Raw genomic sequence first — 16,685 nt, 5'->3', positions numbered from 1 at the left:
CTGCTATTTTTGATATACCTGAGTGAGTTGGACTTGATGGTGAGGAGGACAATTTTGAAACTTGCTTACGAACGAGAATTGGATAAATACTGGAAACAGAAAAACACAAGAACACTGTGTACAGTTCTAGTCACCCTATTATAGAAAGGATATTATTAAACTAGAAAGAGTGCGGAAAAGATTTACTAGGATGCTCCTGGGACTTGATGGTTTGAGTTATAAGGAGAGGCTGGATAGACCTGGGACTTTTTTCTCTGGAGCGTAAGAGGCTGAGGGGTGATCTTATAGAGGTCTATAAAATAATGAGGGGCATAGATCAGCTAGATAGTCAATATCTTTTCCCAAAGGTAGGGGAGTCTAAAACTAGAGGGCATAGGTTTAAGGTGAAAGGAGAGAGATACAAAAGGGTCCAGAGGGGCAATTTCTTCACATAGAGGGTGGTGAGTGTCTGGAATGAGCTGCCAGAGGTAGTAGTAGAGGCGGGTACAATTTTGTATTTTAAAAAGTGTTTAGACAGTTACATGGGTAAGATGGGATAGAGGGATATGGGCCAAACACGGACAAATAGGATTAGGTTAGGGGTTGAAAAAAGGGGCCACGCAACCTGGACATTCTCTCTTCCACCTTCTTCCTTCGGGAAAAAGATACAAAAGTCTGAGGTCACGTACCAACCGACTCAAGAACAGCTTCTTCCCTGCTGCTGTCAGACTTTTGAATGGACCTACCTTGCATTAAGTTGATCTTTCTCTACACCCTAGCTATGACTGTAACACTGCATTCTGCACTCTCTCCTTTCCTTCTCTATGAATGGTATGCTTTGTCTGTATAGCGCGCAAGAAACAATACTTTTTACTGTGTTAATGCATGTGACAATAATAAATCAAATCAAATCAAAGTTGGGCCGAAGGGCCTGTTTCCGTGCTGTAAACCTCGATGACTCTATGACTCTAACACAAAAACTGGAAACAGGAGTTGGCCATTTGGCCCCTCCAGCCTCACTACCAACCCCATAACACTTGGACCCTTGATGATCAAGAATCAGTCCGACTGAGCTTTGAGTATATTTAACGGCCCAGCCTCCACTGCTCTCTGGGGAATTGAATTCTGCTCATTAATGACCCTCTGACAGAAGAGATTCCTCCTCATCTCCTCATCAAATGAGGTATGGACAAATGCAGGAACGTGGGGTTTGAATCATAGAATCTCTATGTGGTAAACCACTGTTAGCTTATTACCTGTATATGTGACATGCCTGGACACATCCCTGCCGGCCCTACCCGAGACCCCTCCCCCCCCGGTCCAGGTATAAAGGCGACTGCTCCCCACCCCCCTGCCTCAGTCTGGATCAGTTCATCGGCATGCGTGTGCTCCAAGTCCTTTGCTAATAAAAGCCTATTTGTTCTTGCATACAAACTAGTCTTTGCTCGACTGATGGTGCATCACTCTACAGTGCAGTTATTTGGCCCATCAGGCCTGCACTGACTCTCTGAAAGAGGATCCGACCCAGGCCCTTACTTGTGACCCCACATATTTGCCCCACTAATCCCCCTAACCTACACATCTTGGGCACTAAGGGACAATTTAGCACAGCCAATCCACCCAACCTGCACATCTTTGGACTGTGGGAGGAAACCGGAGCACCCGGAGGAAACCCACGCAGACACAGGGAGAACTCCACATGGACAGACATCCAAGACTGGAATTCTACCCGGGTCCCTGGCACCCTGAGGCAGCAGTGCTAACCTCTGTGCCACCCTGCGCCCCGGGTTACCTAGAATGCTCTTCAAAAGAGCTAGCACAAACTAGATGGGACAAAGGGCCTCCTTGTGTGCTGCGCTGTATCACTCTCTGATTTTTATATTCTCTGGAGTTACGAAGAATGTGAGGTGATCTCATTGAAAAGTAAAAATCTATTCTTCAAGGGAGTGACAGGGTCGATGCTGAGAGACTGTTTCCTCCAGCTGGCTGGGGAGTTCAGAACCAGGGCTTCATTGCCTTGGGAGAAAGGGTGAGGCATTGACGAGGAGAAAACTCTTCACTCTGATGATGTGGATCTTTGGCTCTCTCTGTCCTGTAAGGTTGCAGAATCACGATTATTTAGAGGAGTGTATTCAAGCCTGAGATTGATAGATTGTTCGACACTGAGAGAATAAAGAGGGAATACAGGAGAGTTAATGTAAATGAGAAGACTGGACAGGCTCCTATAGAGTGGCATTGCAGGCCTGAGGGACTGCTGCTCCTGTTCCTATATAGGCAGAGTGGACCTGAGTATCCCAGCACAGTGTTGGCTGTTGGGGTTGTTTATCTTCTGGTTCCCCTGTACAAATCGTAATGTTTGATATAAATCCTGTCCAGGCAGACTTTAAAATCCACAAGACCGCCTCTAACTGGCTGACCCGGTTTTAAATTTGCGTGTGCGTGTTTGTCTGTGTCTTTCGGTTTGTCTCTGTCTTTCCATGTCTGTCTCTGTCTTTCCGTGTCTGTCTCTGTCTTTCCGTGTCTGTCTCTGTCTTTCCGTGTCTGTCTCTGTCTTTCCGTGTCTGTCTCTGTCTTTCCGTGTCTGTCTCTGTCTTTCCGTGTCTGTCTGTCTGTCTGTTGCTTATGTGTGTGTGTCTGTCTGTTGCTTATGTGTGTGTGTCTGTCTGTCTGTTGCTTATGTGTGTGTGTCTGTCTGTCTGTTGCTTGTGTGTGTGTGTCTGTCTGTCTGTTGCTTGTGTGTGTGTGTCTGTCTGTCTGTTGCTTGTGTCTGTCTGTCTGTCTGTTGCTTATGTCTGTCTGTCTGTCTGTCTGTTGCTTGTGTCTGTCTGTCTGTCGCTTGTGTCTGTTGTTTGTTTGTGTGTGTGTGTAAAAAAGCAAATTACTGCGGATGCTGGAATCTGAAACCAAAAGAGAAAATGCTGGAAAATCTCAGCAGGTCTGGCAGCATCTGTAAGGAGAGAAAAGAGCTGATGTTTCGAGTCCAGATGATCAGCTGAGAGCTTTGACAAAGGGTCGTCTGGACTCGAAACATCAGCCCTTTTCTCTCCTTACAGATGCTGCCAGACCTGCTGAGATTTTCCAGCATTTTTTCTTTTGGCTTGTGTGTGTGTGTGTGTGTCTGTCTGTTAGCCTGTGGGTGGGTCTGTCTGTGTGTGTGTGTGCCTATGCAGTACTGGAATACATGAGGTTGTAGTCAGACCCAATGTGAAGAAATTGGTAGATTGGCCTTTGAGGGGGTGAAGCACAGATTCATTGTGTTACCTCGGTTAAAAGGGTGATATTATGAGGATGGAGTTTTCTTGGGGAGAGCTTCCCTGCTCCCCTCTGAAAGAATGGCTGTGGGTGTGCTCTGTTGGAAGGTTGGTACTGACTCAATGGGTCGAATAGTTTCCTAACTTTGTGGGCGGCACGGTGGCACAGTGGTTAGCACAGCTGCTTCACAGCGCCAAGGATGTGGGTTCAATTCTGGCCTAGGGTCACTGTCTGTGTGGAGTTTGCACGTTCTCCCCGTGTCTGCATGGGTTTCCTCCGGGTGCTCTGGTTTCCTCCCACAGTCCAAAGATGTGCAGGTTAGGTTAATTGGCCGTGCTAAATTGCCCCTCAGTGTCAGAAGGATTAGCAGGATAAATACGCTGGGTTCCGAGGTAGGATGGGATTATTGTCAGTGCAGTCTCGATGGGCCAAATGGCCTCCTTCTGCGCTGTAGGGATTCTATGATCTTTTACTCCCATCCAAAAGAGCAGTTGGAGCCTTGGCTTAATGTTTCATCTGAAAGGTGGCACCGCCAACAGTGCAGCATTGCCTTAATACCGCACCATGGCAGTCTGCATTATGCCTTCCTGCGTCTGGAGTGGGACTGAACTAATGACTTTCTGACCCCAAGTGCTATCCACTGAGTCATAGTTAACACAGCCGCAGGAGTAAGGTGAGACAGTAGCGAGGTGGCATGTCGCTGAACAGATAATCCAGAGACCCAGGACTCGAATCCCACCGTAGCAGATGGTGAAATTTGAATTCAATAAAAATCCAAAAGTAAAAGTCCAATGAAACCATTGTTGATTTGTTATCAGCTCATTCACTAAAGTTTAACGTTTATTTGTTAGTGTCACAAGTAGGCTTTCATTAACACTGCAATGAAGTTACTGTGAAAATTTCCTAGTCGCCACACTCTGGCACCTGTTCGGGTACACTGAGGGAGAATTTACCATGGCCAATGCACCTAACCAGCATGTCTTTCAGACTGTGGGAAGAAACCGGAGCACCCGGAGGAAACCCACGCAGACACGTGGGGAGAATGTGCAGACTCTGCACAGTTAGTGACCCAAGCTGGGAATCCAGCCCAGGTCCCTGGCGCTGCGAGGCAGCAGTGCTAACCACTGTGCTACCGTGCCACCCATAATGTCCTTTAGGGAAGGGAATCTGCTGTCCGTACCTGGTCTGGCCTACATGTGACTCCGGACCCCCAGCGACCTGGGTCTGACTGTTAAATGCCTCAGCAAGCTACCCGGGGCAATTGGGGATGGGGAATAAATTCTGGCTCCGCCAGCGACGCCCTTGTCCTATGAACAAAAAGGAAGTAAAATCCTTCTCCTGATTTTGTGAGACGTGAGTTTGTTTTCTCCCCTTTCAGCCGGAGGGATGAGTCACTCGTGGGGAATCTCTGTTGATTCATGTTGTAGTTTTGAGCTCTCTCAGTAAGGGAATCATTGCAGATTGGGTTCAAGCTACGCTGGCCAGGAAAGTGGGCTGTTTTGTTTTCCTCCGCCCTCTAGTACTTCCATATGAGGATGCTGTGATTCTTTCTATCTGGGGAATGGGCTAATCGAGAAGTAGTGGTCTCGTGCAGGGAGTAAACCATGAAGTCAGACCAAACATCGGCCTTGTGACCTCGCCGTCACAGTCACTCCAAATAAAGACGGTGGTATCTCTATGGTAACACAACCACAGGCAGTTTTTAGAACTATCCGAGACATGACAAAGTGAACTTCCATGGGGTTCGTTGGAGGGGGGAGGTGGGGGAGGGGGGGGGGGGGGGGGGAGGTGGGGGGGGGAGGTGGGGGGGGGACTCCTGTGGTTTCTGGGCTCTGTTGCAATTGCCTGTGCCTGTTTGGCTGTGAGTGCCGGTTTAGTTGCTGCTTTGACATGAAGGGCAAGAAGTTTGGGATGGGACAGTGGTTAGCACTGCTGCCTCACAGCCCCAGGCACCTGGGTTCGATTCCCGGCTTGGGTCCCTGTCCGTGTGGAGTCTGCACGTTCTCCCCGTGTCTGCGTGGGTTTCCTCCCGCAGTCCGAAAGACTTGGGGGTAACGTGGTTTTTTATGGCTGGCACAGTGGATAGCACTGCTGCCTCGCAGCATAAGGGTCCCCGGTTCAATTCTGGCCTCGGGTGACTGTGTGGAATTTGCACGTTCGCCCCGTGTCTACGTGGGTTTTCTCCAAGTGTTCCAGTTTCCTCCCACATTCCAAAGATGTACGGGTTAGGTTGATTGGCCATGCTAATGTGGGGTTACAGAGGCCTGGGTGGGATTGATTGTGGTCAGTGCAGACTCGATGGGCCGAATGGCCTCGTTCTGCACTGTAGGGATTCTATGATGTGCTGGTGAGGTGCATTGGCCATGCTAAATTCTCCCTCAGTGTACCCAAACAGGCACCGGAGTGTGGCGACTCGGGGATTTTCATAGTAACTTCATTGCCTTGTTTAATGTAAGTCTACTTGTGACACTAATAAATAAACTTTAACTTAAACTCTCCCCCTCGCCCCCTGTTGCACCATACCTCAGCTGTGTAGCGACCTTATTGGGCCTGCAATAGCTATGTCCATTGCACCCTCATTGCTGTGTGGAAATAAGCCGTTACATTCCCTCCATTTCAACAGTGATCACACTTTGCAAGCACTTCATTGGTTGCAGTGCACTCCCTGGGGAACTACAGAAAGACGCTACAGAAATGCAAGTTCCTTTTTTTGGTGGACATGATCAAGCTCTGCTGTGATGCTTCATGTAGTCAAATAGGGAGGAGGTAGTGGACCCTTCATCAGACGAAGGGTCATCCAGACTCGAAACGTTGGCTCTATTCTCTCTCGATGTGGAGATGCTGGCGTTGGACTGGGGTAAACTTCTCACTCTATTCTCTCTCCACAGATGCTGTCAGTCCCGCTGAGATTTTCCATCATTTTCAGTTTTTGAATCAGATTCCAGCATATTTTGTTTTTATATATAGGAGATAGTGTAGTTGTGGTATTGTCACTGCACTGGGTTCAAATCCCACAACAGCTGGTGGAATTTAAATTCAATTCAGAAATCTGGAGTAATGAAGTGTCGAATTATTTACATTGATTATCGTAAAACCCCGCCTGGTTCACTGATGTCCTTTAGGGAAGGAAATCTGCCTTCTTTACCCGGTCTGGCCTACATGTGACTCCAGAGCCACAGCAATGTGGTTGACTCTCAACTGCCCTCTGAAATGGCCGAGTGAGACACTCAGTTCAAGGGGCAGCTAGGGATGGGCAACAAATGCTGACCCAGCCAGTGATGCCCATGTCCCATGAAACAATTAAAACAAAGACTGCCAACACTCACTGACCATTTGGCGGCACGGTGGCACAGTGGTTAGTGCTGCTGCCTCACAGCGCCAGGGACCCGAGTTCGATTCCCAGCTCGGGCCACTGTCTGTGTGGAGTTTGCAGGTTCTCCCCGTGTCTGCATGGGTTTCCTCCCACAATCCGTGAGACGTGCTGGTTAGGTGCACTGGCCGTGCTAAATTCTCCCTCAGTGTACCCGAACAGGCACCGGAGTGCGGCGACTAGGGGATTTTCGCAGTAACTTCACTGCAGTGTTAATGTAAGCCTACTTGTGACACTAATAAATAAATAAAAATAAAGTTGTGAAGAAGGCTGACTTGGTGCCAGAAATGGAAGAGGCAGGGGGTTGGGGAACTCGTTGCAGCAAGGAATCTTTTTGTGGGAAGGGAGGTGGGGGTGGGTTGCGGGGGTGGGGGGGGGGGAGGTGGGGGAGGCTGGGTGAATAAAAAGGTGTTAAGCCTTTTGTGAAGTTTACAAAGTAAAGCTGCTCTAAAATGCCTCATCGTATCACTGCCAAGTAACCTGACAAAATATTGTCTGGCTTAAATTACTCTCCAAACAATACAAAAAAGACAAGGCCAAATATATTTTTTTCTGGAATAGAGCTGCATTAACCCCTTCTGCTTCAAATCTTGCTCACTACACTGCGAGTATTCCTGCTGCTAACGTTTTGTCAGAGAACCGTGGTTGAGTTAGTTCCCTTCCCTCATACTCTCCGATCTCTGATCTCCCCGTTGGGTAGGCCACTTTGTATCAGGTTGTGGGCACCACTGTTGCTTACTCTGTTTGTGGGGGGGGTGGGGTGGGGAGGGGAGGGGTGGGGGGAGGGGGAGGGGTACTCTTGGGGGGGTTTTGGTTCCATGATCTCCTGCCTCAAACCATTCACTCGCACTATTGGTCACCCAACATGTCCATCTTGTTGTGGAGATCCCACCCTCTTCCCGCAGCCAATTGAGAAGCAGACTCTTTGGATCAGATGCTCATTGACCACGAGACATAGGAGCAGAAACAGGCCATTCGGCCCATCGAGTCTGCTCCACCATTCAATGAGATCATGGCTGATCTGATATCATCCTCGATGCCACTTTCCCGCCTTATCCCCATAACCCTGGATTCCGTAACTGAGTAAAAATCTGTCTATCTCAGCCTTGAACATATTTAATGACCCAGCCTCTGCGGTAAAGAATTCCACAGACCCACTACCCTCTGAGAAGAAACTCCTCCTCATCTCTGACATAAATGGGAGACCCCTTACTCTGAGATGATGCCCTCTGGTCCTAGACTCTCCCCATAAGGGGAAACAACCTCTCAGCATCAAGCCCCTAAGAATCCTATATGTCTCAATAAAGTTAAAGTTTATTTATTAGTCACAAGTAAGGCTTGCATTAACACTGCAATGAAGTTATTGTGAAAATCCCCTCGTCGCCACACTCCGGCGCCTGTTCGGGTACACTGAGGGAGAATTTAGCACGGCCAATGCACCTAACCAGCACGTCTTTCGGACTGTGGGAGGAAATCGGAGCACCCAGAGGAAACCCACGCAGACACGGGGAGAATGTGCAATACCCATGCAGGAAATTGAACCCGGGTCCCTGGCTGAGAGGCAGCAGTGCTAACCACTGTGCCACCGTGCCGCAATAAGGTTGGCTATCATTCTTCTAAACTTCCAATGAGTACAGGCCCAACCAATTCAACCTCTCCTCATAAGAAAACCCCTCCATACCCGGGATCAATGTAGTAAACCTTCTCTGGACTATCAATCAAATAATCATGGCTCTCCCCCCTCTCCAAGCTTTTTTTTACAAGAAATAAGTGAAGGAAAAGTCCAAAGATGTGCGGGTTGGGTTGATTGGCCAAGCTAAATTGCTCCTTAGTGTCAGGGGGATTAGCAGGGTAAATATGTGGGGTTACAGGGATAGGGCCTGGGTGGGATTGTTGTCGGTACAGACTCGATGGGCCAAAAGGCCTCCCCATGCATTGTAGAGATTCTCTGATTCGATAAAAAGGAAAAATATTTGTCCCTTTTCACCTCTTTTCCCTCTTCCCTCAGTCTCCATTTCACTTCAGTTGTTTATGTTACATCCCCTCCCCTCCCCCAACTCTTTGCCTCATTCCAAAGTGACTATATTGTGCGGCACAGTGGTTAACATTGTTGCTTCACAGCATCAGGGACCCAGGTTCAATTCCTGGCTTGGGTCGCTGTCTGTGTGGAGTTTGCACGTTCTCCCCATGTCTGCGTGGGTTTCCTCTGGGTGCTCCTGTTTCTTCCGACAGCCCAAAGATGTGCGGGTTAGGTGGATTGGCCATGCTAAATTGCCCCTTAGTGTCAGGGGGACTAGCTAGGGTAAATGCATGGGGTTATGGGGATAGGAGCTGGGTGGGATTGTGGTCAGAGCAGACTCGATGGGCCGAATGGCCTCCTTTTGTACTGTAGGATTCTATGATTGGATGGAGATAACTCCTATTTGTTGGTATACGCTAATTTCTTGTAATCATAGCTGAGACTTTAACTGCTTTTGTATCTCTGAACTTTTTAAACTCTCAATGGACATTCAGGGTCCTATAGCTGCAGTGAAGTTCACCTTCAGACCACTCCATTACTTTGCTTGGCTACTTGAAGGGAACGATAGTTTGAAAGACAACAAGAAAACCACCGCAATGGCCCCGTAGCAACAGGAAAGAATTGCACTTCTGCAGGGAGTGGGAGGAACTGTTATTTTATTAGATTTCAGTCTCTTGTCTGCCAACATCTGGCGAAAGCTGGAGGGAGGAGCTGTGGGCTTTCGCTGTTGATCATTGCTGGAAAATATGAATGTTTTAAAAGCCTGTTTAACCCCTCGGAAACCGCAATGCTTTCATCGTGACAACCTCAACCCAACCAAATCCAACACTGAGAAAACAAAGCCAGGATGAGGAAGCAAATATATTTTTAGCTGGAATTAAAAGCCAGTTTTCACATCACCAGAAGTGACAAAAATACTATTTTTTTTTAGAAGTGTAAGCCCATGCCTCATTGGCTGAGTGGTTCCTGCAAGCCATAGCTCACGTACCTCATTGGCTGAAACTTGTGGATTCAAGTTCCGTTCTAGAGTTTTTAAAAAAAATAATTTTTACTCCATTCTTAAATTTAGAAAGCCAATGCCCAGAATGGATCGGGCAGACCCAAATTCATCTCCTTGCTTGCTCCGAAAACTAAATTCTAATCGAATCCAATTCATGCTTCCGGCAAGAAAATGGCAGCACCTTGCTTAGCACTGCTGCCTCACAGCTCCAGGGACCTGGGTTTAAATCCAGCCTTGGGTCATTGTCTGTGTGGAGTCTACACGTTCGCCCCGTGACTGCATGGGTTTCCTCCGGGTGCTCCGGTTTCCTCCCACAGTCCAAAGACGTGTAGATTAGATGGATTTATCATAGAATCCCTACAGTGCAGAAGGAGGCCGTTCGGCCCATTGAGTCTGCACCGACCACAATCCCACGCAGGTCCTATCCCCATAACCCCACATGTTAACCCTACTAACCTCCTGACACTGAGGGAGAATTTAGCACAGCCAATCCAGCTAACCCGCACATCTTTGGAATGTGGAAGGATACCGGAGCACCCGGAGGAAACCCACACAGACACGGGGAGAACGTGCAAACTCCACACAGACAGTGGCCCAAGCCGGGAATCGAATCCCGAATCCCTGGCGTTGTGAGGCAGCAGTGCTAACCACTGTGCCACTATGCCGCCCCCATGGATTAGCCATGGTAAATGTGTGAGTTTACAGGGATAGGGTGGAGGAGAAGGCCTGGGTAAGATGCACAGTCAGAGAGTCAGTGCAGATTCGATGGGCCAAATGGCCTCTCCGGCACTATAGGGTTTCTAAGAGAGACAAAAAAGATCCAGCTGACATGATAAGGCATTGCACCCCTCTTGAGCTTGATCCGATGCTGGATCTTAGCCAAAAGGCCGAGAGGCGTCCCACTTGGCAAAGTAAACTAGGCAAATTGATGGCTCCAGAGGGAGTGCAGCACTGTCAGAGGTGCTGTCGATGCGATATTAAGGCCCATGTGCTCTCTCAGATTGGAAAGTTGCCAGGGTGCTAGTGTGAAGGGGAGCAGCGGGGTTAGTTACCCCCTGTGCCCAGCCCACTAGCTATTGTCAATAAACACTGCCAAGAAAGATGATTTGGTCATGCTCACATTGCAGTTTGTGGGAGTTTGCTGTGCACAAACTCTCTGCCTTGTTTTCTACATTGCGGGAGTGACTACAAAAGCAATTTCTTGGGTCAAGTTGCAACATATACACCAGCATTTAGGGTAATTTTTGCAAATCTCTTTAGTGCTGGAAGGAGACAGATTCCAACATTCTAGAGTAAGCTGTCTGTAACATAAATCCCTCGCTCCACTTCCGCACTTTCAATGTTTTTCTGCTGTGGAATGCTCAACAAAATACCTCTTTCCCCTTCATTTATCCATTGCCCCCTCTTTCCTTCCTCTACTCTCCCTCCCTCTTTTTTCCTCCTCCCTCCCTCTTTATTTCTCCTTCTCTCCCTCACTCCTTTTTCCCTCTGAGATCATTTTGGAATCTGTACGATCAATCCATGTTGATTAATAAATAATTAGGGTGTGTTTGTGTCAACTGGGACAAACCACTGCTAAGTTTCTGTGTGTAGGAGGGTGGAATGTGTTTGGTTGATGAATTACCTCAAGCTGAGAGGTTCAGTCTTCTACCCGGCTCTTCTGGGCTCATTGTACCCTCAATGCCTCCTTACTTGATTATATATTTGGGTAAAGTCCTGTTTACAACCTCGCTTTCCCTCTCATATCCAAGAATGTCTTGTGTATGAACACTGGTTAAGGACCAGGAGTAGGCCACTTCGGGCCTGCTCGTCTCCTTATTTCTGCCTCGTCCAATAACCATTCAGCCCCTTTTTCATCAAGAATCCGCCTACCTCTGCCTTAAGGATACTACCTCAAACACCCGGTTTGGGGTGCCACAGTGGTTAGCACTGCTGCCTCACAATGCCAGGGATCCGGGTTCGATTCCCGGCTTGGGTCGTTCTTTGTGTGGAGTTTGCACATTCTCTCTGTGTCTGCGTGGGTTTCCTCCGGGTGCTCCAGCTTCCTCCCACAGTCCGAAAGACGTGTTGGTTAGGTGCATTGGCCGTGCTAAATTCTCCCTCGGCGTACCTGAACAGGCGCCAGAGTGTGGCGACCAGGGGATTCTCACAGTAACTTCATTGCAGTGTTAATGTAAGACTACTTGTTGACACTAATAAATAAACTTAAACATAAGATGCTGATTTTCCTCACACCTGCCTGTTTTGTTTCCTCTCTTCACCCCCCGCCCCCGTCCCTCACCCACAGGAAGTCTGCAACAGCCCCCACCTCTTTGTTGATGGAATGAGTGCCCATGACTTGAACCAGGGCCAGCTGGGTAACTGTTGGTTCGTGGCTGCCTGTTCCTGCCTGGCCTCCAGGGATGCCTTGTGGCAGAAGGTAAGTGCTCCATTAAACCTCTTCCAGCCTCCTTGATACAACGGCAATAACTGTGGGTCTGGGGCCGAATGGCCTCCTCCTGTTCCTACATTGCATTCCTCAAGTAGGCAGCCATCTTTCTATAGAAAGAGGAAACGGCAGAGTTCAGAGATGGGAGGTGAGGGAAGCTGAGCTAAAATATCTATGGCATTTTTTTTTTGAAGGGTACAGGGTAGGTCTTGTGGAATTCACCACCATAGAAAGTAGTTGAGGCCAAAATGTTGTCTGATTTCGAGAAGAAATTGGATATAGCTCTGGGGTCTAAAGGGGTCAAGGGATATGGGGGGAAGGGGGGATCAGGATATTGAATTTGATGATCAGCCATGATCAAAATGGATGGCAGAGCAGGCTCAAAGGGCCGAAAGGCCTCCTCCTGCTTCTAGTTTCTATGAGTGAAAATTATTTTCAGATCCAGAGAAGTTAGAATCTCAAATTCCTTCCTCTTCCTTAGATACTGGGAGCAGGGCGGGGGTCAACTGAATGTTTCAATCCTTGAGTCATAGACGTTTACAGCATGGCCCAACTTGCTCACGCCGCCCAGTTTTTACCATTAAGCTAATCCCAATTGCCAGCATTTGGCCCATATCCCTCTATACCCATCTTACCCATGTAACTGTCTAAGTAGAGATATAGAGGTTTATAGAATAGAGGTGAGTAATAATGTATTTATAATAATATTAAGTTACACAGGTGAAGGGCATTGTTTAATTGAGTATCTAGCACACTGAGAAAGAGAGTCTACTGGGACACAGGGTAGCAGTTGGAATCGGACCTATGTCATGCTGCATCCTGTAAATAGATATATTATCAAGGAAAGCATCAGTGTCTAATTTTGTACCCCACCAACTGGCTTAGGATCGAATTAACGGGCGGCACAGTGGTTAGCATTGCTGCCTCAGAGCGCCAGGGACCGGGTTCGATTTTGGCCTCGGGTGACTGTCTGTATGGAGTTTGCATGTTCTCCCCGTGTCTGTGTGGGTTTCCTCCGGGTGCTCTGGTTTCCTCTCACAGTCCAAAGATGTGCAGGTTATGTGGATTGGCCATGCTAAATTGCTCCTTTGTGTCAAGGGATTAGCAAGGTAAATATGTGGGGTTATGGGGATAGGGCCTGGGCGGGATTGTGGTCGGTGCAGACTCGATGGACCAAATGGCCTCCTTCTGCCTTGTAGGGATTTTAAATGATAACAGGTAAATGGAGCTGAGAGATATATCCGCTGTGGGCTTGAGGGGCTGAATGGTCTACTTCTGTTCCAGTGTAGCAGGCAGTGAGTTGATCAGGGGGGAAGGGGTGGGTGGGTGGTGGGGTCGGGGGGGGAGGGGGGGGTGTGGGGTCGGGGGGTCGGCTGGGGTGCAGAGTGGGTTGGGGGAGGGGGTTGCATGGAGGGTGTGATTTGAGGTTAATTGGGGAGGACCCCAATCAACTTGAATGCAGTAAATTTTGGAAGAAGCAAGAGAAACAGGTTTGGGGGCAGGGCGGGGGCTGGGATCAGATGAAAAGAGATGGGGTGATTGGAAAATGACATCTTGGGAGCAGCAGAGATGGTTATCAAGCAGTGAAACTGTGGGGCGAAGGAGAGAGGATGTGGGGGGTGAAAGATATCTCTGGTAGAGAGAGCAGCATTAGTTAGATTTGTTTTAGGAAGATTAATTCATGATATTATCACCTTTTGAAATTCCTCTCCCAGTTTCTTCTGCTGTAACTCAGACTGATGGATCGTTAGACACCAGAGAAATGTTTTCATTTGGTCCTCATTAATTGTCAGGGGGTGGGACCACTGTCTAGCCCTTCATAATGCGGGTAGTGTTTGCGAGTGTCTCTGGGGCCAGGGATGCCCCACACTGGGCCTCTCTGCTCCCTGACTCTGTCGGGAGCCCTGGAGGCCTGTATTTCTCCATGAGATGAGGAACAATCAAGACATGATTGACCTCGAACGGCCTGCTCAGGGGGGAACGACCTCCCTGAAGGTAAGCTTCTTTCCTCTTTCTAACTTGGATTGGTGCCCATGCAGTAAACGGCGTTGAGGCGTCTTTGGCAGTGGTGGTGGTTCTGGGCAAGTGACTGCCAGGAGGTCACAAACAGGGCGGGAGGGAGGGACTGGAAAGCGTGTGACCACTGGGCTTGTCCTGGAATTTGACTAAGACGTTAAGTGGCTGTTTGGAATGACCAACCTGCCAAATGCTTTTGTCTTCTCTTCTTGTGGGAAACAGGTGATCCCGAACTGGCAAGAGCAGGAATGGGCGGTGGACAAACCCAACAACTATGCCGGAATTTTCCACTTCCGCTTCTGGCGCTTCGGCGAGTGGGTTGACGTTGTGGTTGACGACCGGTTGCCAACAGTCAATGGTCAGCTGATCTACTGTCATTCCAACTCCAGGAATGAGTTCTGGAGCGCACTGGTGGAGAAGGCGTATGCCAAGTGAGTGTCAACAACATCATGGATAGAAACCGCGTTGCGTCTCGCCTCTTGTCTCAGAGTCGTGCTAGAATCTTGCAGCACAGAGGGAGGCCATTCGCCCTATTTTTTTTTTCATTTGTGGGACATGGGTGTCGCTGGCTGCGCCCGCATTTATGGCCCATCCCTGATTACCCTTGGAGGGCAGTTGAGAGTCAACCACATTGCTTTGGCTCTGGAGTCATATGTAGGCCAGATAAGGATGGCAGATTTCCTTCCCTAAAGGGCATTAGTGAACCAGACGGGTTTTTCCGACAATCGGCAATGGTTTCATGGTCATCAGTAGATTCTTAATTCCAGATAATTTTTTATTGAATTCAAATTCCACCATCTGCTGTGGCGGGATTCGAACCCGGGTCCCCAGAACATTAGCTGAGTTTCTGGACTAATAGCCTAGTGATAATACCACTAGGCCATTGTCTCCCCTATATTATGCCCGTGCTAGCACTTTGAAGGAGCTCTCCAATTGGTCCCACTCCCCGTCTTTCTCCTCTCGACCTGAAAAGATTTTCCTTTTTCAAATGTTTATCCGGTTCCCTCTTGAATGTTCCAATCGAATTTGCTTCTGTCGCTCTTCCAGGCAGCACATTCTGGATCAGAGCAACTCACTGTATAAAGAAAAAAACACCTGTCATTAAGCCAATTATCTCCCAATCGGTGTCCTCTGCTTAATGACCCTGTTGTCCTTACTTACCCATCATAATTTTGAATGCCTCAATTCAATCTCCCCCTAACCTTCTCTGTTCAAAGAGAACAATCCCAGCTCGCGAGGTCTCTCCATGTAACTCAGTTTGTTCATCCTTGCTATCATTATGATTAAATATCTGGTTCTGGAGTAATGCTGTGGAGTTCAAGTGGACATGGTACAAAATATAAGCCAGCACTACAATGGGCAGCACGGTGGCACAGTGAGTTAGCACTGCTGCCTCACAGCACCAAGGACCCGGATTCGATTCCCAGCTTGGGTCACTGTCTGTGTGGAGTTTTCACATTCTCCCCGTGTCTGCGTGGGCTTCCTCCAGTTTCCTCCCATAGCCCAGGTTAGGTGGATTGGCCATGCTAAGTTGCCCCTTAATTTCCAAAGATTTGGGTGGATTGGCCATGATAAATTGCCCCTTGGCGTCCAACGATGTGCAGGTTAGGGAGATTAATTTGAGAAATGTGTGGGGTTACGGGGATACGGTAGGGAGTGGGCTTGGCTAAGATGCTCTGTCGGAGAGTTGGTGTCTTGACTCGATGGGCTGAATGGTCTCTCTCTGCACTGTAGGGATTCTATGAGAGAGAGAGAGAAAGATGTGGTATGGCGCTGAGGCAGACAGGTACTAGGGGAATTGATGATTCAGGGTAAGAGTGACTTTGGTGTTTCGTACCCTGAGCATTTTCCATTTGGAGTGAATGTGCCAGATGCTTTTATTTATACCGTTTAAATTGCAGTTCTGTAAATGGGAATGGTGAGCATTGTTTAAATCCCGAGAGGCCCTCGTTATGTTCTTTTGCAAATTTGCCAGAAATAGTCAGATTGATGGAGAAAGGAAAATGTTGACTATAATATTGTCCAAATTTTAATCATTTCTTTGAGATCATTTATGGAAAATCTGGAACTGTTGTGTAATACTTGTTTTGGTATTAAAATGGGAATCTGGATGAAATACAAAACATAAATTTATCTGTCGTTTTGTGCTGGGTGACCGACAGGTAGTTCGAAGCGCTGAAAAGTTGCGTGAATGTGCAAATAGCTTTTAATGCTGGATTATACTTCTCACACCCGTTTAAAAAAACCTGTAAAAGATGAGCACAGTAATTGTATTGATTAAATATCCAATTAGTATTTTTGCCATTGTCCTGATGGGCAGCACGGTGGCACAGTGGTTAGCACTGCTGCCTCACAGCGCCAGGGACCCGGGTTCAATTCCCGGTTTGGGTAACTGTCTGAGCGGAGTCTGCACGTTCTCCCCGTGTCTGCGTGGGTTTCCTCCCGGTGCTCCAGCTTCCTCCCACAGTCTGAAAGACGTGCTGATTTGGTGCATTGACCATGCTAAATTCTCCCTCAGTGTACCCGAACAGGCGCCGGAGTGTGGCGACCAGGGGATTTTCACAGTAACTTCATTGCAATGTTAATGTAAGCCTACTTGTGACACTAATAAATAAACTTT

At 48.2% G+C, this 16,685-nt stretch overlaps 1 protein-coding gene across 2 annotated transcripts in view; it reads left to right on the top strand.

Moving 5' to 3' along the window:
• The window catches only part of capn5a (calpain 5a), a 102,249-nt gene that overhangs the window by 48,507 nt on the left and 37,057 nt on the right, over positions 1-16,685 (top strand). Inside the window, exons 3-4 of one of the 2 annotated variants that reach the window (XM_078222570.1) lie at positions 11,909-12,040; positions 14,288-14,496. In XM_078222570.1, coding sequence (XP_078078696.1) covers positions 11,909-12,040; positions 14,288-14,496 — 341 coding nt within the window. The remainder of the gene's footprint in view (positions 1-11,908; positions 12,041-14,287; positions 14,497-16,685) is intronic. The other variant, XM_078222569.1, reaches the window with a different exon arrangement.

Source organism: Mustelus asterias, chromosome 10 (genome assembly GCF_964213995.1).
Source record: "Mustelus asterias chromosome 10, sMusAst1.hap1.1, whole genome shotgun sequence".
Taxonomy (NCBI): Eukaryota; Metazoa; Chordata; class Chondrichthyes; order Carcharhiniformes; family Triakidae; genus Mustelus; species Mustelus asterias.
This window is presented reverse-complemented; position numbering and strand designations above follow the sequence as displayed.